A 22,890-nucleotide genomic window follows, 5' to 3' on the forward strand; every position below is an offset into this window, starting at 1 on the left:
GAGGCTGAGCTGTGGTAGAGTTGAACAAACACACTGACGTTCCTCTCACGTTGAGGACGCTTCCACACCCCGTGCAACTCAAAGGGAGTCCAGACTCGTCGTCCATGCTAAGATAACGTCATTGTTCCATTAACTCAACACGTGTACTTGTAGGAAGCTTCACCGCCAACAGACTCATTCATGATCTCAACCCCCTTCTATCCTCTCTCCCGTTCCTTCCCGAACCTGCAAGAATCCTCCCTGTCTGCCCGCACCTCATCTTCTTCACCAAGCGCCTTCCTTCCTCCTGTACCCCCATTGAACCTCACAGACAATAATCCCAGCCTTCCAGCTACTGTAAGTGTAATCATTCATTACTGTGCTCTTATTCTTAGCTCTTTCGGTAAAGTCACGTTGAAGGGAAACAATAAAAGAATACGTCGTGAGAATTTTTATTGTTTTATATATTTTTTATTTTATTGTTTCCCTTCAACGTGACTTTACCGAAAGAGCTAAGAATATGAATTACTGCAGTCACGAAAGCTTTAAATCAAAATACTGTGTTCTTCTTACATTATCCTTACGCAAGCACGGCAATAGTCGCCACATGACCGAGTCTCCCTTAAAAAAGGAGCTTCTTAGCTCATTTGGGCTTCATCTGGGACACAATGTACACTTCTCTTGAACGTGGAACTAAAACTCGCGCCTTCTGCGCCAATTCAACCAATCCGCGCGTGTTTAAATATCGTGCAATAGACACGCGCGGGTTTATATTCCATAGACCGGTGTGGCATAGGCGATTACATTTCGCACATTGGATGAGCGCCACGACCGTGCCGCAACCCCCACCCCGCGTCCAGCATGGAGAGGAGAGCGAGAACATCGCGGCTTCGCCACTAATACACGTCATCGTTCGCTTCGTACAACAGACAAATAAACAGAAGCTCACGGGGAAAAAAACAAACAAGCAACGCGAAATGGCGAGGCACAGGAGTGTGCGGGGATACAACTACGACGAGGGTGAGAGTGGAGAGGCGGCGAGGCCTGGGCCTGCCTAGCGGCGACCCCTGGGCCGGGCCTAAACCTGCGCAACATCAACATCAGTTATCATCACTTTGATAGCATCATCATTACCATCGTCACAGCAACATCACTTCAGCAACGTCGTCGACACCATAACTTAAATATAACCGGCGGCATCGTCTCATAAACGTCACTTCCAACATCGTCAACATCACTGCGACAGACACATCATCGTCACTTCAACATCTCTCATCGTCGAAATCATCCGCGTCGTCAGTATATTGCATCAACATCATCGTAGCTTTAGCAGCATCATCAGCAGTTTCACAATTCATAATAAAGGATGTTTTGGGTGAGATCACGTAAATATAAATGTGACGTTAAACCCGCCGACACAGCCAATTAGTAAGGTTTGTTACGTAAAACGTGCCAATAAGTTATTACTTTAGCATACTGGTGTGTTGGAGAGTAAACCCACGGATTGTCGATGTGCTGTAGTGGCTAATTTACACATTTTGTTTACGTGACAAACCTTACTAATTGGCCCTGTCAGGTGGTGGCGGGTTTCATAGTTCCATTTATTTGGTATAGCCCTGTGAGCCATTCGGCTCTTGAATCGGGTGCAACCGCAACAAACAAAAAACAAAAACATCAACAAGTAAACATCTTAAAGTGATTATGTGACTGCAAACAGAAAATCCAGGAAAAAAACATCAAAATATTCCTGAAATAGCACCATACACCAACGCTGTGTTTAACGACACGCTTACACGATCTAACCCAAAACACCTTTTGTCGCGAAAGCCTAGTTGCCAGTGCTAATCGGTATCAGCAGAACATTACAATCGAACGACAATCAGCAGCAGTGCCATCAACATCACTGGCATCACGATTATCGACAGCATCAAATTCATCAGCGACACCAACATTAGCATAAGAATACTCAACAGCGGGAACATCGCAATCGCTTTCACAAATCATAATTACCAATATCAAAAGCATCGTCAGCAGCAGATTTTTATCATTGTCATAAAGAGTGTTTTAAAGACACCACACTTTAAGGTGCAGTTTTCAGGCAAGTAATCCCATGGGCCATTGCCCAGAAAGTCTGCCTGCTTTGGATCGGTGCTACGTTCGTGAAGTAGTATCCCTCTACACACGCTAAAGCTCATTCATTGAGAGTTGGTTGTTTATCATCTGCATTGTCAACATTACAATTCACCATTCTCAACACTGTCATCTGTTGTAAGAAAAAGCATGATCTTTACAATCAACCATTTAGCGTCATGGTTATTTGCACAGAAGCATTGTCACCAGTCTTCTTTATACCTTACAATCCACCGTCTTCAAATAAACTAGGGAATGCAAAAAGTACAACTTGGTATGTGATAGGGCTTCCTAGTTTTTTTGTGTCGTGACCTTTGGTTGTTTGACCGATGTGTTCTTGCTGATGTATTGCAGATTTTGAGGAGGATGACCTATACGGACAATCCGTGGAAGACGATTATGGAGTTTCACCAGCAACAGGTATCTTTTTTTATATTTTACTGATCAGAAATTTCCGCGACCTCTATGACATATAATGTAAACTGCATATAGATGGCAAAGAAGAGCATGACTGGTGCATTTTATTGCGAGTTTAAATTCTCAATATTCAGCTCTTCCTCCTTCTGGGGTCCACACAATGTACACCACTTCGTGGGCCTTCAACACCAGTTGAGTTGCGAGAAGAAAGCGCTTTGCCCATGGTTGTCTGAACAGAGAGGCACGTTTCTCATTATTGTCATGGTAAATTATATTCACAAAATGTACGAACATCACTTACATTTTGCTTACTGTCGGTGGACAGCCATTGTGTAACTATTGTATGTCTTACCATAATTACACGTTCATAATCGTAACCAATCAATCTTATTTTGCAGCTGCCCAGTTCATGTACCAGAGGGCTGATTTCCAGTTGGCAAATTTCGTGGATGAGCCACTAAAAGAAGAAGATGAAGAATGTGAAGAACAACCACCTGCAAACTCCAACACACTGAGTCTCAGCGACATCGACAAAGGTACAGGACCACTCATTGTTCGTCTTGTTATTGGGTATTCTGTGCTGTCAGAAGGGTCGTTTACATTTAGCTCTTCACCCAGTGGCAGTGGAAGCATAATATTGGGCCAGTGAAATGTGGGCACACCCCGGTTAGACGCCGAGTGACAGGGTGGAACTGGGAGATAGGGAGTGGTAGTATGTGCTAACGACCACATGACGTAATTTGCTCTTTGTTAAATATCTGGCTGTAATTTTGGGTAGAGGACCTTCGTGGTCTCAAGTAAATGCTTTATTGCTCCAGTCTGCTTCCCACTGCAGCAACAAGACATTACTGTAAAATCGAATTTCAACACAACAGATATAAAATGTGTACTGGTACAATATTCATATTTTTGTCATCTCTGTGCTGGCTTTAAAACATTAACATTTTATGGACTTTTAACCATGATGTTGGTGGTGTTTTTCCCTAGCACGCTTGCACTCTTGCCTTGAGGAGATGAGGAACATTGCCGGGGATGCATTCCCCGAGCCAGTGATGGTGCAGGCGGTTTTGAACAGCAACTTTGAGATGGAGAAAGCCCTGGATTCCCTGTTTTTGCAAAGTGACAAAACGCGTCCAGAAGTGAAAGAACAAAGGCTTCCCAGGTCTTCAAGAGGTAAGAATGGTTTGTAAATTAAATCTCAAGGTTATTTAGGCAGAATATATTTGCGTAGAGGTTTTTGAAGTGTAATGCAGCTCAGTTTTTTTGGTTATAGCTGATTTTCTATGGAAAGTATAGCATCGAATGTGGTGGCCCAGACCCATAATCCATTGTTGTTGAGGCAGGGTTTCGTGTGTCATGATTATTTGGGAAACTCACAAATCCACTGAGCTGAGGTGGTCAGTAGATGGCAGTACATCCATTTTTAATGAACCCATCAATTTTAATCTGTTATCCCCTTTGTGGCCTCGTTCTAGATAAGCCAGTTTCCTTCCACATTACAACATTAATCAGCCGAACATCCAATTTTGGGAACCTCTGAAAAAGAGATTTGAGACTCAGTGGAAATGTTCATTTCATGTACAATAACATTAAGTCATGATAAACCAATTTAAAGTTGTGCATTTCGTTTTGAATGTATACCTTTTTAATTCAATCTAATACAATCTTCAGTAGAGGTATTTTACTGGAAAAGGGTTTTTTCAGGTTTTTTTTGTGCCCGCACAAGTTCAATATTGATGGGAATCCATTACAATGTAACAAAAACATGCTCAGAATGTTTGTTTTAAATGAATGTTTTTTATTTAAACAAAACATTGTAACATAATATACCGGCAATATTTTATTTTTATATTTTTGTCTTTTTAATTTTTAACAAAATGCCATTTTTATTTTCTCTTTCCACCAACCCCATCATTTTTCCTTCATGTGTTGCTGTCTGGCTGTCGTGATTGGTCTTCGACAATTGTCATTTGGCTCTCGTAAGGTAAGAAGCCATATCTGTACCTTTACCAGCTTGTACTGGAATTGACAGCAATGACACACCTGGTTCACTAGGAATGCACTTTGAACAGCCACCTCAGTCGTCTGACTTGAGTTGCACTTGTTCAGGAAAAGTAGACAAATCCCATGCTTTAAGTTCCGTACAATATTCCCATAAGCCATTGGTGTGCAGTCAATCTTTAGATTTACGCCACCTTCTGTCAGAAACTTACAATCCAGAAATAACAGGGACTGAGAAATCTGAAGAATTAAAGCAAATTTCAAAGGAATCAAATCAAATCAGTGGCCTATCGCTTTCATCCCTGTTAAATGATGAACAGCTTTTGCAAAATGCTGCATCATTCCACAATAAGAAAGTTGACAAGTGCTCAGAAAAAAACCTAAATTCTTCTTTCAAATCTTTACCATCAAATACTCAAAATATGTCTTTAGCTGAACTTGCAAAGGGATCCTTAGCTAGTGCAACTGAGGTAATGTCTTTGGAAAAGGATTCTTGGTCTCCTTTGAGTACATCAGGAGGCCTCTTGCTGTCTGCACTCGCCAACAATGTCCACAGCCCTTCCTTGACACAGCCGGTGGCCATCGGAACTATTAGCTCTAGCCAAAAATATCACAACGCCCGAGTGTTGTCCCAGAGTTTAGAATCAAATTCCTCAGATGTTATGTCCATTGGCCTAGAAAAGCTTATGCAACCTGCTGATGGCATGGGATCTTCTGAAAGTAGTTTCAGTTCATCTCCATGCCTCGGAGGGGCCAATTTGGGCAGTTTTCTACTCGACACACCAAGTCTTGCATCTCTGATTAACAAACAGGAACAAGCATCGCCTCCACAGATACAAAGCAGTACATCATCAGTGAGCAATGCCAGTGGTACTGGCAATAACAGCTTGTCAATCGGATCTTTATCTTTGGCAGATCTTGCCAAGCGGCATAATGAAAATTCCACACACACTCTTTTATCGTCACCTCGTTTGCGAGATTTGGCTCCGGGTTTCTCAAATGTAATGTCTAAATCAGCTTTGGCTGTTGATCTTAACAAATGTGAGCATCCATCTCAAGAGTCAATTTCAGCATCAGCCTTAAAACCTAAAGCAATTAAAGCTCTGCACAATTCAACTTATCCACTTAATGTACATTTAGAGAATGTGCAACCATATTCGGATGTAAAACAAAACATGCTCTGTAATGCTGTTTCCACTAAAATTATATTACATGAGACAAAAAACACAAAGCAGCAAACAGTGGGTAGTCGCTCCCAGAAAATATCGAGAACCAACAGAACACAGCTGTTCAAGAATCCCTCTGGCCTTGCTATGGCTCTTTGTTTCCAGTCACCAAACCAGTTACTGAGAGATAAAAGTAAAATCCATTTTCGAGCGTTTGAGTATGAGAGGCAGACTACACATGTGCATGTTAAAAAAGAAGATCCACTCACAGAAGTTAAGTTCTTTGACTTTGATGTGCCATCGCCAGATGATGTTGTGAAATGCCTCCAGAAGAATGCATTTACTCGAGGAGAGGTGGTGTAATATCATGCTAATGTTGGTACTCCTGGTTAGCTTCATTGACAAACTAACGTGGCTTTTAATAGTATGCCATACAAATGATTAATATAGTTTGTGAATATTTCAATAATTTATAGGACAGCTTGAGTAACCTTTTTATAATCGTACATTGAACGTTATTTTTTATTTTACCTGGAAAGGCCTGCTGAGCTACATGTAGCTCTTTTAAAGAAGCAACCTGGCCACAAATTATAGCTCAAAGAAGTGTTTATTAACGTGGAAATGTATAGCAGCCAAATACTCCTCCTAAACGCATAGTGAGTGGAGGGAAAAACCGTATGGCCCAAAGAAAAATCCACGTGAATATCGGGAGAACATGCAAACTCCAAATATACATGTGTCAGGGTTGGGATTCAACCCATGACCTGCACACTATTCGAGGTAGTTAAGATCTCGCCACCACGGCGCTCAAGTAAACACAATTTCCAAAAGAACAACTACAATTCATGCTTGGTGTATCTATTCAAATATTTTATAACAGTCATTGATTGATGGACTGCCTAAACTCAGGTTTTGGATGAGTACAGTATTGAAAGTTTTAAGTGGGGATTGGCAGCTCTGCTGGCAAAAAAAAATGTTTTTCATCACTGCATTTAGATGAACGTGGTAGTTGATATCCTGTATTTGTGTGTAATTACCAATGTATTAAAACAAATTCAAAAACATTGGCAACTGCATGTCCAGATGAGAATACTGAAATATTTAGAGTGTACCAAAAAGTAATGTTTGATCGAATGTAAGCCAGGCACAAATCCTGTCTATCAATGTACAGGGGTAAATGCTTGGATAAATAGAGCAACATACACCAGCACCCTCCAGGATTTCCACTTTTAAGTGACATGCTTTGCGCTATTGTTTTTTAGGTCTCGTTACAATGCTCATACTAATATACCTTCATTTATTATGCACTGATAGGTGTCAGTTGTAAAATATATAATTGGAAAGAAATCTATCAGACCACCTGAACAAAGGTGGTACAGTTATTCAACTGAGTTGCTATTTTAGTTACTTTTATGTACGTGCATATTGATTGACCACACAATAATTAATCTTCTTAGTATGTGTTCAAGGCTGTCATGAACATTAATAACCTCAAAACATACATCAGCAAGTTTAATCTAGAGTCGTTAAGTACATGTGGAATTTTAGTGTCTTTATACATTTTAAAATGCATTTTTAAAAACTTATTGGTAAAAAAAATGCAAAAAGGTTCATAGTGTATGTATGTTAACTTTTTTAACCCCAATTCTGCGGCAGTTAGTGAAGAAAGTTATTTAAATCTAGTGTAGGTATAAGTATACACTTTTTATTTTTGTAAATATACCTGGGCAAGTTATACGAAATACATTTTAAATTAACAAAGTGAATTTAGTGAGCTCTGCATTTTCATATTTTCGTAGTTTCCTTGAAAAAAACTGTAGTTTTTAAATCATGAATACAAGAGGTTGGAAATAAAAACTCAATTTTAAAAATTTAACTAAACCATATCTGACAGTTGGTGTAGCTCACAACGATGAGGTGGATATATTTTTGAATTACAGTAAGTAGTAATACTTTTAGGAAACCTTATTTTCCTCTAGCAGGTAATGCTACTCGACTGCAGTGGTTTGGAAGCAAACTTAGATTGTTTCTTAATACACTTTCATCATTGACCAATTATATGCTACTATTATAATACACAAAAGCCTTTTTGAAAATACAACATTGCTACAATAGCGTTTTATCAACCACAGCAAACCATCCAAGCTTGTCCCTTATCAAAACACTAAAATGTATCGAGTTGAAAACAAAGATTGGTATATAATGACCAAGATCTTTCAACGTCCTGTTATAAAATTATGACAGTACTGTACTGAAAACCTCTAACTCCACTTCTAAAATTTAATTTTGGTTTGTTAAATCATCCAGTTTCTAATGTGGTTAGAACAAATGGTTTGGTGTTTGTATGCTTGGCATGTATACAGATGTACAAAACGGTAATTAAAAATAATCACTGACAAAGCCATCATGAATCTGTTAATGTTAGAAATGACTCTTGTGTAATCTTGTTAATTGTAGTGCTTTAGGAGAGTTTTGTGACCTCTGCCAAACATGTTTTGTTTTAATGCAATGTATAAATATTTATAATTCTATCAATTATTAGAAGTGCTTTTGTGAAGCTTCAGTTCTTCAGTGTATGGGGTCTGATTCTCACTTGGTGAAAGCTCCTTTCAGCTCAGGCTTGTGTGACCTCGTGTGTGGGCCTGAGGAAAGGCATTTGATCAATATGTGAATTGAAGCCGAAATGTTTAAAGTGCAGCTCTGTGATATTTTGTATATATTATGGGTTTTTAGATTGTATTGATGCTTCAGTATTTTTAATTATGTTATAACTTATATGTGTATTCGTGTGACTGTCATGTCTCGCTTCTGGCTGTTTTATACCTTTTAATTCAAAATACTAGTTGAATAAAACTTCACCAAGGCTAGGCTCAATATTCTTGATCTTAAGTGGATCTTTAATTTACTTTTGTAATCATATGTATTCTTTTCTTGCAGTACTGTTATTTAAAAGTAATGGGATGTGATTGAGTGGCTTTTGTAACATTGTTTTAATAAAGACTGCAGTTGATATTACAACATTTAGATATGCTTGTGTTACTGCAAGCCTGTGTGTAGTTGGCTGGGTGATCCTGGGAAAAAATATAATCTCATCAGAAAGCTGTGGCTTTAAAACTTGGTTTGGGTCGACTCAGCCCAACGTCTGTCATGGGTGAAGAAATAAGTACCACTTTGTAAGAAGTCAGCAGTGGTTATTTATATGGAGAATGGCCTTTGCTCTGGTAATGGAATATTGGCGCCACTGGCTGAGGGCCGCCAACAGAGATGAGTACTGCCCCATTGCTCACTTTAATGTGCCTGGGCATTACAACAGTGCATGTGGATGTACTGTACACTGAATATAATTTATACTGAATAAGAGAATGTGTACATGAGGTGCGGGGATCTTTTTTCTTACCGAGGGCCGAAATAGGCCTTAAAATACCCTTACCAGGCCACCCATTAACAAACTCTTTAACGACTTATGTCACTTCAAGACTGACTGTGCTAAACATAGTGTTGCCAGGTCCAAATTATTCCTCGAGTACCTGGTTAGTGTGACTAAGATACACATAGATAGATAAATGTAGATTGTTTCAAAGTGGTAGTCCTCATGTGGCCATGGGTCATATGAAATGTAGTTTCAGGCTATAGGCTCCCCATCCCTCATCTACAGCAAGCTGGTTATAGTCGAGTTTGTATTCATTTCAATCAGATTTTAAAATAGCCAACTCAGGCCAACACTCCATTGTCATATGTGAATGGTATCAATAGTTTTCTTAATAATTTCCTGAGTTGTGAAAATAGTTTTGGGCTGCATAATGGCCTTGAATTCTGGAACCATTAAGTCAGTAATTCCCTGTTTTTATAAAGCAAAGTTGATTTGGTAACAACATATAACTAGTATTTGTAAAAAAAACTAATGTTGAGCAGAGATCTCTGTATATCAACCATTGCTGTAATGGTGTACTGCAATGCACAGGGAGGGTGGGTTTGTTTTTTCGTGTAGCCTTGTTGAAATAAGTTTGGGTAATGTAAAATCTCTAAAATTCTGGCTACCGGATACAGGAGAGTGTGCTGCCATCCAGGCTTTCAAATTCCCTTGGCATGTAGAGGTCCGTAGACGAACATAGAGCAGGGGGCATGCACCCCCCAGCCTTGTGAATGAAGGCGAGGGGACTCCAGCGAGGCTGTGATGTCATCAGAGGAAGCTCTGGCACTGGGCATCAAAGTCCACGTGACTAATGTTTAAAATATGTTTTTCCAATCATGAAATAAACTCCTTTACCTGTTTCTCAAACTCACTGGTCCGCTTCTGATACACAACCTGGGTTTGTGTCTGCAAACATGTTAATTTAATTTGTAGGTTTCGCCTTTTAAATATGAAACTGAGTGTAAAGGTTTTGTAAATTAGGCTTATCAATATGACAAGGCTTTAGAAAGTGAAAGTAGAGTACATATTTATTATGTCAGTGAGTTTTAAAATACATTATTTTGTTGTTTACTTAACCGGTCCCCTCATATCTCGTTAAGTTGGATTTATTTTCGTAAACGGTGGTTGTCCTCACGGAGAAACTGCCCTCCGCCACTTGAATGTGGAAATGTACAACACTGGCTCAAAGCCACTAATTGGAATGAGCACTGACCCAATGGAGATGCTAATAATTTTAACATTAGCAAAAATAGATATGCTAATGATATTGTTTCAATCTACATTTTGTGTGGCAGCAGGGAAAAGAGGGGAGGCATCGTCTGTCTCCAAAGCAGAGTCTGACATTGTACCAAAAGTTGCAAAGATGACAATATCAGGAAAACAGACCATTGGATTTGATGCCTCAATTGGCAGGTATGTGTGTTACTTTAGATACATTTTCATTTTACTATTTTACGTAGAAATTTTAACAGTGGTTTTATAATTTTTAACATGTGTTACATGCAATGCATTTACAACTACAATTTTTAATTCACAGTCCAAATGGCCAGATTTCAAATACCTCGAATAAGGAGTCCCATTCCGAATCCGTTCAAAGCACTTCTTCTGCAGCGATGTGCACAAAGCAAACGCTGCTTTCTGAAGGTCCCACGTTGGTGTCAAATCAGAAACTGTCTCCTAAGCCCCCTGCCAAAATGGGTCTACACACAGAAGACACACCCACTGGGACAGTGACTTCTGGCAAGCAGGCCGGAAAGAACCGTGCAAAGCTTGATGTGAAGTCTGAGCTTGAGAAGAGACAGGGTGGCAAGCAGCTCATCAACCTCGTCGTAATAGGTAACACGCACCAGTGAATCAAATGATAACAATGCGAATTAGATAGAAAAATTGGGCAAGGCAACGAGAGAGGGTATCCTATGAATAGACTAGCCCCTGCCATCTGAAAATATGGAAATGTACACCAATAGGGTTGACCATTGAACCTTTTCGCTTGAGCAGGAAGCACCGACTTTGTTGGAAATTTAGATCCTCAACATGTAATTCCTGGCAAATTGGGTTGTAAAACAACCCATGTGAGATATGCAAAGTAATATTTTATTTTATCTGTTGGGTCTATAAAATGATGTTGCGAATAACACGTTAATTTAGGAAGAGCAATGTTTTACATAGTTTCCTTGCTCTTTGGTTCTTTCGGTAAAGTCACGTACCGAAAGAACCAAAGAGTATGGATTCCTGCAGTCACGAAAGCTTCAAATCAGTTTCCTTGGTTAAAGTGTTGTTGATATTAATTTACATATACGATAGTAATGCGTTAACCAGTGCAATCTTTTTCGTGTGCAGGCCATGTTGATGCTGGTAAGAGCACACTAATGGGGCACCTTCTGTATCTGCTTGGAAATGTCAACAAGCGGGCAATGCACAAGTATGAGCAGGAGTCGAAAAAAGCTGGCAAGGCTTCCTTTGCCTACGCTTGGGTTTTGGATGAAACTGGCGAGGAGCGCGAGAGGTCACAGCATTTCACCTCCACAACTCCACACTGCCACAGCATGCAATACATTTTTTTTTTACAATCCTTGACTGTTAGTCTGCATTTTTTAAATGCACATTTATTTTTTTAAGGATTTTTTTTTGTTTAACTCTGAGAGAACTTAAGAGAGCAGGGTAGTCTCATCTTTCAAGAGTGACCTGCGTAACAGTTGCTGAGCACAGGTCCAAAGTTGTAATCAGAGGATGTATATAAAAAAAAATCATACTGCTTATAAATACCATTATTTTGGAATTGTGAAACATTTTATTGTAAAACGACTGTTCTTCACTATTTCAGAGTATATTTAGTGAAGCAGTAATAGTAGGGTCTAGTTTGAGCCACTTGCTCAGCTGGCTATACTAGAGTAGGACGTGCCAATAAAGTAATTTGTGCTGAAAATAGTTTTGCTTGTAAGTTGACTCTCTCGCAGTGACCACAGGTGAAGCTGGCACACTGCCTAAACCGAAATTGGCTTTTTTAGAGAATGGAAAGGGCTAGACACCCTGACTCCTGTGAAGTCATAGACGTAAAGGATCTCACTGTTGGCTCATCATTAAATGTCATTCAATCAATGACCTCTGTTTAGAACTAAGTTATAGCCCATTGAGACCAAAGTCACTTTAGCATGGGAGGCAAGGCCTGATGCCTAGACAAGGAGGAAAAGTCCACGGTGCAAAGATGAAATGAAGCGAGGGAAAGTTAAAAAATGTAAAGGAGCATGCGCAATTATTCCAATTAAATTCCATACAGAGTAACAGAAAATATGATGCATAGTAAAATTTACATTAAACAATATATTTGAAGATTAATTTGGTGAATTTAGAAGATAAATATTGACAGTTTATTTGCAGCCATGCTAATGTGCGCATGAACAACCATGAGCGGTCGTATAATGAGCTTTCCCACTTCATTAATTTGAATAACAAATGCATAAGTTCACAAGAACATTTTCTACAGTTATAAGGTGTCAATGTTATGAATTACGTAAATAGTAATGCATTTATAATCGGTTTAAAACTTGTGTTTTGTCTTCATGTTTTCATTGTAGAGGTGTGACCATGGATGTGGGCCTAACCAAGTTTGAAAGTAAAACGAAGCTGGTGACACTAATGGATGCCCCCGGGCACAAGGACTTCATCCCAAACATGATCACGGGAGCTGCCCAGGTACACAAATGCCCTATCCTTTTTCCTATAAGATATTAAATGTCTGCTGGACTCAGGCTGTTACTAGGCCATTCACACGTTGACTTGTCAATGTGATGTTCAAACTGGGCCCACAAAATAATTAGCTTGTCAGACTCCCGTGCTCTGGAGATGCACACAATATACAATAAGTATTTATGTTAAACTTCTTCGCACCGTACGTAGCCACCTGTGCTAATTGGAGGTGCAAATAGTGTTGACTCTATTCCCTGGCCACCCTGGGAGACCCATTATGTCAGGCACCACCAGCCCAGCTCTGCTCCCATGATAACTGGTTGTGAAGATGTGTGTTCACCAGTTCTCCTTGGCTAACATTGCGTAGAGGTTGGTGTGACATGGGATCACCGCGTGCACGTGTTGTGTGTGACAGGCGGACGTCGCTCTGCTGGTGGTCGATTCGATCACGGGCGAGTTCGAAGCCGGCTTCGAGGCGGGAGGGCAAACGAGGGAGCACGCTCTGCTCGTGCGGTCGCTGGGAGTCACCCAGCTAGCTGTCGCGATCAACAAGATGGACATGGTAAGCGGAGCAACTTGATAGAAACTATTTGTGTCGCTTCACCTGAGAGTTTGAATTGAGCTTTGAATTCGTATTGCTCCATTTGAAAACGTGAGGTGTAATTTACTTCCATGACCAATGACAATTTTGTCACGAACTTATTTCAGTTATTTGTCAAAAGATCTATAAGGAAATAAAATGATGTACTTATCAATTTGATGCAAATGTTATAATTTTTGTTTGCTTGGTAGCTTATGCCTGTAATCCAGTAATTTGAAGGGTAGGTTAGATTATTGAGAGATCACTGTGAGAGATGACCAGGAGATGGCAGCACAACAAATGGGTTTCTTAAACATTTAACTCTGCTGTGTTATCCTCTCACATGGCTAGATTTGCATCGGGCACTATGGCTTTGCATTTGTCTCTCTTAAATTTGGTCAAAAATAGAGGGAGAAGCGAGCCAGTGTTAAGTACGGGAGCAAGTGGCATTGTTTCCCAAACTTAGCGGCTCCCCCATCAACCATCAATCAGCGCACAGCTGCGCGGAATGCACGTAGAGAGGAACGTGAGTCACGCGCGGCGTTTGGAGTCCAGGAAAGCCCCGGTGTGCACACCACAACACCACCTTCGCAACTCCCGCTCAACCGATGCAGCTGCGAAGCACACCCCATGTTTTCCGTAGTTTTGGTCGTGAAAATACTGTGCAGTTGCAAATCCGTGCAGCCCAAGGATCAGGTGAATGTTGAATCCGCCTCTAGTGCTGTTGATAACATTGTATCCCTGTGAATTCGTTTATTTCTAGCTGAATTGGTCAAAGGAGAGGTTTGAAGAAATCACGAGCAAACTGGGACAGTTTCTCAAACAAGCTGGTTTTAAGGTACGATGATTAAACGTTTCAATGTTGTATAGCAATGGCAATTGCAGAGCTGTGCGAGTTATTTCCAAGGTGATTGGAGGTCACCACTTGCATGCTACAGCATTGCAGTATCATCTTTCAGCGAGAGCCCCTCATCAGACGCTTCAGTCTAAGGTCCAAATGTAGATAGAATCACGTGTGTGATGCAGCGTGCTTATTTTAAATAAAACAAGTATAGCTGTATGGTATTTTGGAAGGAATGCATAAAATACATTTAAACTGATGGATTTTCAGCGTCCAAATTAAAAGTTTATCGTAAAATGTAATACTATAATTAGTATTGGTAGGATACTGAATGATGGAAACATTTAATTTTGCATTTGTACAACTTTTAAACATTATTGTAACACTTTAAGGAATTAAAATTTTCATAAGATTGTCACAACAGATAGGCAGGCTTGCTGTGCCGACTCTTGAGGTTAAAGGTGTGTGGCTCCGCACTGGGCTGCCCCAACCGTCTGATCATATGCTCACCATTCACACATGCAGGAGTCCGATGTGACTTACATCCCGACCAGCGGACTCTCCGGGGAGAATCTCGCAATGAGAAGCAAAGACGAGAAGCTTACAAGCTGGTACAGCGGACCCTGCCTGCTCGATTGCATCGGTACTGGCCACATCAGTATTCACGTTTATACACACAGGGATTTTCATGTCTGTGGTGGTGATTTCACTTCATGCTCAGTAGTAGTGTGTCCTGCAATCCTGCTTACACTGTTGGTTCTAATAGTCGTTTATTCATCTCGAAAAACCTCACTGAATGTCAAGACTTTCATGAATGGTCTGCATTGGGATCTTTGAGTGGTATTTTTTGGATGTGTGTTTTTATTGTGGAACTAAATCATTATAACTGGAGAAAGAAAACCAATGCATTATGGGACGCCATTTACAATTCCTACAGACTGGTGAGGTACCAACTTGGTTACTGATATACTGATATTTGCTGGTGACATTGAAGCCCATTAGATCAGAAGTGTCACAGCACATTGTAATCTCTGTGTGATCCATCAACCCAGTCTAATAAGTGTTGGATTTCAGGTATGTGCTACCATGCCCAGACATGCCTGGAAGTGTACAGTTTAAAACATCAATGCAATACATGATTATACTTCGTAATTATTATTTACTCAACTTATAAATGTCTTCTAGAAGCTTTTAAAAGTATTTAATGTCATTCAAGCTAAGTTTGTACCTTATTTATTCACTTCTCCTGACAAAGTGATACGTAATTATTATAATCCACATTCATTAATTCATAGTTGAAAAGAGATTTAATCTAATTTAGTGACATTTTGGACAATCCAGTCTGGTGGTCAGGTATTGAAGGATGTATCATTTGATGTTCACTCGCACAAGAAAAAGTTTTGCTTTAACCAGTGGAGAACTCAACAAACCATATAGAATGGCCAATAATCATCAAAATAAAAAGGAATAGAATAAGAACAACCACGTTAGAGGATAAATCAAGGATTCTGCATCAATATTTTGAAACATAAAATGTCTTGAAACATACGTTGCCTCAGTGAAATGACGTCAAGCATCATACAGAATTAGGTAATCATAGCACTGCTAGTTAAATAGGACGAGATATATGTCACGTCCAGAAAAAACGGCCCCTCTCGGCAAACAATAACAAACATTTGTTTTTTTTTCCAGATTCTTTCCGTCCCCCTCAGCGGCCTGTGGATAAGCCCTGCAGGCTCTGTGTCTCTGACGTGTTTAAAGGTCTGATTCACACCCCTTCAGGGTTTAAGATCTGAACCGTAAAATTCATCAAAGCATCTGATTTATGTGGCATGTTGTATTTCTAGCCAGGTGTCACTGCAGATAAACCGCTTGACTGAGAACGTTGTGAGTCAATATGTTGCAACTGGGGCTCAACGCAGCCCATCATGCCTTTTCGGTTGTTCCATTGAAGTACCATTTTGTGAGATGTCAACAATGGTCATCCTAATGATAACCCCCCCCCCACCCACATTTGTAATATGTAATTGCCATCATTGGTTTAGTGTCCCCAAAGGATAAGAACACTGCCATTTGTTCGTTTGAGCAAGGTGACACTTAGGCTTTGACATGACCTGCCTGTTTATTTTGCTGCATCTGAATACCTGAAATGTGTCAGTTGTGTTTAGACTTGCGTTTGCTGTCTGTCTTTTTCCAGACGTGGGTGCAGGGTTTTCTGTTGCTGGGAAGGTCGAGGCAGGCTATGTGCAGACTGGCGATAGGCTGGTCGTTATGCCAGCTAACGAAATGTGCACAGTAAAAGGTAAACTAAATATTAACAATCGCATCAGTGAAGTCACATCACTTCTGTTTTTGCAGTCAACTGTTTAATTTCATAATAAGATATGCATATGATATGGCACCTAATTGACACATGTATACAAGGCTCTTACAAAATATTATTTTTGCAATTGTTTTTGTTTAAGTATTGAGTGTATGTCACTGAAAATGTGAGCAATGTCACACTGCTGCAACTTGATTTTGAAGCTGGCTCATTCCAGGATAATTGTTTACACCAAACCAGATGTGTCAGCTGTGAATAATCATGTTGTACATGTTGGAGACCATATGTTGCTACATCAGCATTATGTCCTTTCTCATCTCACTTTCCGGTAACAACAAAGCACTTATAATTCCCGGACGTCTAATTCACTTGTACTTTATTTAGCACCTGCACAGCCTAATGCAGTTTCGTGGAGGGGCAGGTGGTTTTTTTTTGGCTAGGTGAATAGCCACCCACCACACGTGTGTGCAATAGCAGTACAGACAATGGCCAGGGGCTTGCCAGAACCCCTGCACAGTGAGCAAAAACAATCGCCTGCTAAAGTGTGCTGACAGAGTGACAGACCTTTGTTTGCCTCTGTTCTTTGCGCGCCGGGCGTCTCACGACAGGTGTTGCTTATTGCAGGCATCACGCTACACGACGAGCCCATGGACTGGGCAGCTGCAGGCGATCACGTCACCCTTAACGTGACGGGCATGGACATGATCAAAGTCGGGTATGGCTGCGTCGTTATAATTACAGCGTTTTCGTGCTTTTCTTTCGGGAATAAACACCCAAGATACGCGTGTAGATTTACAAAAATAGTCTGCATGGCAGTAACAGACTTCCTTGTAAATTAGCAAAAGATAAATTGTAAACTTAACTGGTTACTCATCATGTAATTAATAACTTGTTTAAAGATATATATGTACATGTATAATATTTATGTTGACTATAATTATGAATGATAAAAAATCATTTTGTTTGAAGCAGATTGTAATGGGTAAATGATACTCAAAATGTTTTGCAGTGTGTGGCTCTGTGTAACACAGTCCTACAGCATGTAAGTGGTTGTGCAGTTTTCTGAAGTTCTTGTGCTTGGCACCGCAGACTGTGACCTGGTTCTGCAGCTGGAAGGGCAGCTCTGTAAAGTGGTTCCGCTTTTGACATGCAAGGTTATATGAAGGGTTTCTTGCTGCATCTGTACCGTTAAACTTACAAACGCTTGCTTGTTGCTCTACCCTATTCCCTCTCGTCCCTACAGCGTTGGTAGCGTGGTGTGCGACCCAAAAGAGCCAATCAGGGCGAGCACTCGCGTGCGCGCCCGCATCCTCATCTTCAACATTGACCTGCCCATAACCAGAGGCTTCCCTGTGAGAGCAACAGCTGAGTGTGTCCTTAGCTGCAGTCTTACAGCAGCTGGTCAGTGTCGTGGTGAAACACTGTGTAGCAAGTGCTGGCCATTGAGGTGGCTCAGCGGTAGAGCGAGCGGCTCACTCTCGAAAGGTTGAAAGTTTAATCGTACTTGGGTGTTGACTCAACTCATCATCCTTCTGTGGTTGATAAAATGAGAACCACTTTTTGGAGAAGTCAACAGTGTTTTGTTCTCTGCATATAATCATCCCGTCATAGGATTGTAGAATTATTTATACCACCTCAAAGTGTATTTGAGCACGAAATTACTTTGACTATTTTAATATACCAAATTGCATTGTCATAAAACGATACATTTGTATTGACCTCGCGTATGTATGTTGAACTTATTTCGCACCGTAAAGAGCCATCCATGCTGATAGGACTGCAAATCAATATTTGTGTTGCTTTATTTTGAATGGTAGTTTATCTAATGGCTGCAGTGGCAACATCAACTGACAGAAAGTGATACAGGGAAAGAGAAACAGACGAGAAACAGAGAAGGTTGGGACACAGTGAGACATTCTAATTTCGCACTGTATACATATCAACACCAATGCTCGACTTGGTGATCCAGTGATGATGTGAACAGTAGAGTTTGCTGTGGCATGATTAGCCTAACCGGGCTGTGGGCACGGGGCAAAGGTGCACTTGGATCCATCAAGAGAATTGTTGGCGCAGGTTAAATGGCGCAGAGTCTCTTGTCTCGTGATTAGCCTGACTGCTCTGGGCGCAGGGCAAAGGTGCCCTTGGATCAATCACTGGGTGGGAAATGTGCTGCTGACCCAGCCTTTGTAGAAGCTTGACGTCACTCGGGCTCTCTCGCAGGTTGTTGTCTTCACCCGTTAAGAGGAATGGCCTCTTTCTTTTGCCAGGTGTTGTTGCACTACCAGACTGTCAGCGAGCCTGCTGTTATCAAGAAGCTCATCAGTGTTCTCCACAAGAGCACAGGGGAGGTCGTGAAGACCAAACCCAGGTGGGAGCACGTTTCATTTGCATTGGACAGGAAGCTCATAATTTAGAATGTTGTAAATTACGTGAATCGGATTAAAACATGAGCAACTTCACTTTGCTCCTTGTATAATAAATTGAAGTGGCTAAGTAACTGACAGGTTTTATATTTTTACAATGTGTTGTCTGGCTTTCAAGAAGACATTTTTTTTGTCTTTATGTTTCTGCTTCAAGATTTGCATTATTACATAACCAAGGCCTTTGTTTTACACACTTACATCTCTTAAGAGCTTAACAAGCTGTACTTTTAATAATTAACAATTAAAGTAGTTGTGTTGATTTTCATCATAACTCTTTTCCCGGTGATCTTCATTAAGGATTTAGTCTCGTGTGATAAGATGCTATCTGGCCATATGGCTCAGCGGTAGGGCGAGCGGCTTGCAATTGTAAGGTTACGTGTTCTAATCCTGGTTGTCCTTCGGAAAGACTTTCTGGTGGCATAAGAATGTGTAATTTTGCCACTAGCTCAGGGCTGTACACGAGATGCGCAGCACCTCAATGCTTATCTGAGCGAGAAATCACTTTGATGCTAATGACGCTGATTGTACTGTTCCCTGCGTGACGTGACATTGGACGCTGCCGCACTTCTTAGATGCCTTCAAAAGGGCCAGAACGCCATGGTGGAGCTGCAGATGCAGCGGCCTGTGTGCCTGGAGCGCTACAAGGATTTTCGCGAGCTCGGCCGCTTCATGCTGCGCTACAGCGGCTCCACCATCGCCGCTGGCGTCGTCACCGAGGTGAGATATCGGCCAGCAGCAGGCGCCCTTGCTCTGCTGCTAATAAAAGCTTCCACACATGGAGGTGATGGGAGTTACCAAGAATATGTCAGTGCGTGGTGAAGCCGCGAGCTACAAGGAAGCAGAGCAGTCTGTGCATCTTGCAGATTAAATTGCTTATGATACATGCATGAAATAAAAATATGTAAAGTTAATATATCTGTATTGTGTATAAATTATATAATTTGAGGATTCTGTATTCATATAATATTTTCTTCTACATGCACGACACAGGCAAACGTTAGTTGATTTGTGGGTTAAATCGTGACCTTGAATCATGGCAAACCATTAAAGCGCTAGAAGTGGTAAAATGTTTTGGGCTGTTGGGGGTATGCGTACAGCTGATGATTATGGTAAAAGGGTACATGACAAGAAAAAGGTCGGGAACCATTGATGTAGAACAATGGACCGATAGTACATTATTGTTCACGTTTCTACATAAAATATATGATTGAATGTACCACATATTAGCTTGAGTGTTAATAGTATATGTAGTTCGAATGCAGTATCATGGGCTCAAGTTGCCTGTGGTGTTAGTGTAGATGGCTTTGTAATCGGTGAATGATAAATATTTTTTAAAGTGTTCATATGATTTGATAACAAATCAGGCTAAGTGTAAAATTATTGCCTATTCATATTTGTTGATATTGTGCACGTATAATACCGCTTTGTATTATACATATGCTGTGTCTGCACACTGGAGGTTAAAACAAACACCGCAGTTTACACAACACCTGCATGCACATCTATTCATGTTTTTCAATTATCTTAGCAAATAGTATATTTATATTTTAATGTCTGTTTTCTTTTTCAGATCAAAGATTGACCAGAATTCGTTTGAGAGAGCTATGTTGCTGTGTTTTCAAGATCTTGCCAAACTCAGTTGCTCTTCATTTTCCTTTTGAAGTAGGAAAACCACAACAGCTGCTGTATACAAACCTCTGTTCTACACAAATAGAATTCAGCGACATGCCATTATTATGTTAAATATCTTTGTCCATCTGTACTTACATACCAAATTGTAAAGTAATATATTGAACCCAACAAACATATTGAATGTTTGAATTATATCAACAGTGGCTTGTTGAAAAACAGCAGTTTTTTTACCTTGATGGGTATTGATTTGGCCTATGTTTTAATTTGCATACTATTACGTATGTTGCAAGATTTCCCTCATGCAAGTGACCATTGGAGGCAAGAACATTGTGCTTCCTTCCTCTAATCATGACGACTCGGAGTACACAAGGGGCTGCATGGCATCAATAAACAGTGGCTTTTTGCCAGAACTCGCTTCCTTGAGACTTCTCATTTTATTAATGTGTCAACAGAAGACGTAAGAATGAACTGCACAGTCAGGTTCCACTCAATATGCACATGGAAAAGTGAAGTTCCTGTTTTCTTGGATCACACCTTTTCAATTTGCTACTTTTGGTGTAAAAGTCAATTGCTAAAAACCCCCTTCTAATCTGTTAATATTTAAAGGTTGTTCAGGATCCCCTCTTCTCTGCATTTATGCCTATTCCATGACTATACCTATTGAATAGAATGCATTTATTATCCCCGTCGAGAAACCAGCGAATATTTAAACTGGCAGTGCTTCGATTTAACAAGCAAATTAATAAAACCAGGAGTCATGACTTATAAAATTACAAACTTTAACTTATCATAGCACCCTACCACACAGTTGAAATTTTACGGTTATTGCTATGTATATATGTGGAACTTCTTTCGCACCATACGTAGCCAGCCGTGCTAATCGGGAGGTGCGGGGAGGAAGGATAACAAACAACACAATGCTATAGGGTTTTGCGCCCACTGTAGGTGGACATTCCTTTGTCTTGTGGGGAGAACCTGGCTTGCCTTCACACAAGCCAAAGTGAAATATTAAAATACCTCGCCTGCTACAAGTAATTACATTACTCAAGTATATAGCAGCTGCAATGCAATTGCAAAAGTAAAACTGCTTAAAATACATTTAAGGAAATAGCTTCATCGTTTCAATATTTCAGAGGTGTTGGCGTATATTTCCGAATACAATTTTTGACAGTTACACACGATGCTATTGTGGAATTTTGTATAAACCATATGACATTTCCCAGCATAGCAAAAATATGAATTTGATATTAACATGTGCATTGTCGACATCCATAAAACTTCATCCATTTCATATTGAGCCGCTTTAATGTATGGGCTATTTGCGTGGATAAAAAAAGTTGTGGTAGTGCACGTGTGCTCGCGACGCGCACCCAGCGCCGGCTCTTCCCCACGCCGGGGAAAGGGGGAAGCTGGAGCACTGGACAGAGCCCTCCTTCAACTCGGTGGCACAATTTAACACGTGACGTGACATTTCAACTTTAAAATATGGCACCCAAAGATGTGACATTAAGCCATTTACGGGTTTAAAAAGTGGCGTTGCTTCATGCACACTGTTTACCCTGCATACTTTTACACGCGTATTGGTAGGTAATCGTCATCAGCCGTGCTAATCCACTGTTGGATGAAGCCCTCCACAATCTGTCGCCATCTTGTGGTTCTGCAACATAACACGAAGTATTGTGACTGAACTGCGGGTGTAATGCTTAAATCTATTAATGAATTAATATAAAATAAGCTCACAATGAACGCTTTATTTAGCATGACTAAACTTGTTTCTATTTGTAAGCAGTTCTCGTGACCACCTGCAGCCACTAGATGCCTCTACAATCACTAAAATCTCTCCTATGAATCACAATTGAAGCACAAAGGGGGTCATTTGTTACATTGATATTATTCACTTTGGACACTCTAAACATATGCAAAATGCCATACCATGCCAACCCATGAAGGTTAAATATGTAAACTCCTCAACAAATGTTCATACAGAATGGCTGATAGAGGAAAATAATTAAGTGAATGTTTGTGAAGTGTGAGTTACTCTGCAGAGGTCATCGATCGCAATATGCTGGTCGAATTTAATTTTAAATATAAATAACTTACAGCACTGCCAATGAAGGCCTCGTGCCGCGTCGATCATTGGGGTTGATCGACCATTCTTCACCTTTGCTTGCCAGTATGGGTTGACGTGAGGCAGGATCAGTTCAGATATCACTCGCCAGAAAATTGATCGCTGGGTTCATAGCAGTGCTCTAACAACTGTGCCACGGCTCCCCCCTCCCCCATGTGTAACGCACAAGTA

General features: G+C 40.5%; 1 protein-coding gene across 4 annotated transcripts; it reads left to right on the forward strand.

The window, feature by feature from the left end:
- Positions 1–770: 770 nt before the first annotated feature.
- HBS1L (HBS1 like translational GTPase) lies at positions 771–21,006 on the forward strand. Of its 4 annotated transcripts, none has more exons than XM_032969207.2 (18): positions 777–999; positions 2,464–2,529; positions 2,925–3,062; positions 3,514–3,699; positions 10,401–10,518; positions 10,643–10,941; positions 11,446–11,611; positions 12,681–12,798; positions 13,208–13,354; positions 14,136–14,210; positions 14,739–14,856; positions 15,906–15,974; positions 16,411–16,515; positions 17,161–17,251; positions 17,780–17,888; positions 18,804–18,904; positions 19,532–19,676; positions 20,530–21,006. In XM_032969207.2, the coding sequence occupies exons 1-18, from the start codon at positions 798–800 to the stop codon at positions 20,539–20,541; spliced, it is 2,265 nt and encodes a 754-aa protein (XP_032825098.2). In that variant the 5' UTR covers positions 777–797; the 3' UTR covers positions 20,542–21,006. The 4 variants fall into 4 exon arrangements, with proteins under 4 accessions (XP_032825118.2, XP_032825098.2, XP_032825109.2 ...); XM_032969218.2 differs by having other exon boundaries at positions 10,404–10,518; XM_032969236.2 differs by lacking the exons at positions 10,401–10,518; positions 10,643–10,941.
- The last annotated feature ends 1,884 nt before the right edge of the window (positions 21,007–22,890 follow it).

This window comes from Petromyzon marinus, chromosome 3, assembly GCF_048934315.1.
Source record: "Petromyzon marinus isolate PM22_M1 ecotype Great Lakes invasive population chromosome 3, UKy_Petmar_22M1.pri1.0, whole genome shotgun sequence".
Taxonomy (NCBI): domain Eukaryota; kingdom Metazoa; phylum Chordata; class Hyperoartia; order Petromyzontiformes; family Petromyzontidae; genus Petromyzon; species Petromyzon marinus.

Bases quoted from the DNA above. Each gene is read 5' to 3' on its own strand.
- HBS1L (XM_032969207.2), top strand. From the start codon at position 798: ATGAGCGCCACGACCGTGCCGCAACCCCCACCCCGCGTCCAGCATGGA. The intron at 12,799-13,207 runs GTACACAAATGC...TGTGTGTGACAG, and splicing joins TGATCACGGGAGCTGCCCAG to GCGGACGTCGCTCTGCTGGT. The intron at 14,211-14,738 runs GTACGATGATTA...TCACACATGCAG, and splicing joins TCAAACAAGCTGGTTTTAAG to GAGTCCGATGTGACTTACAT.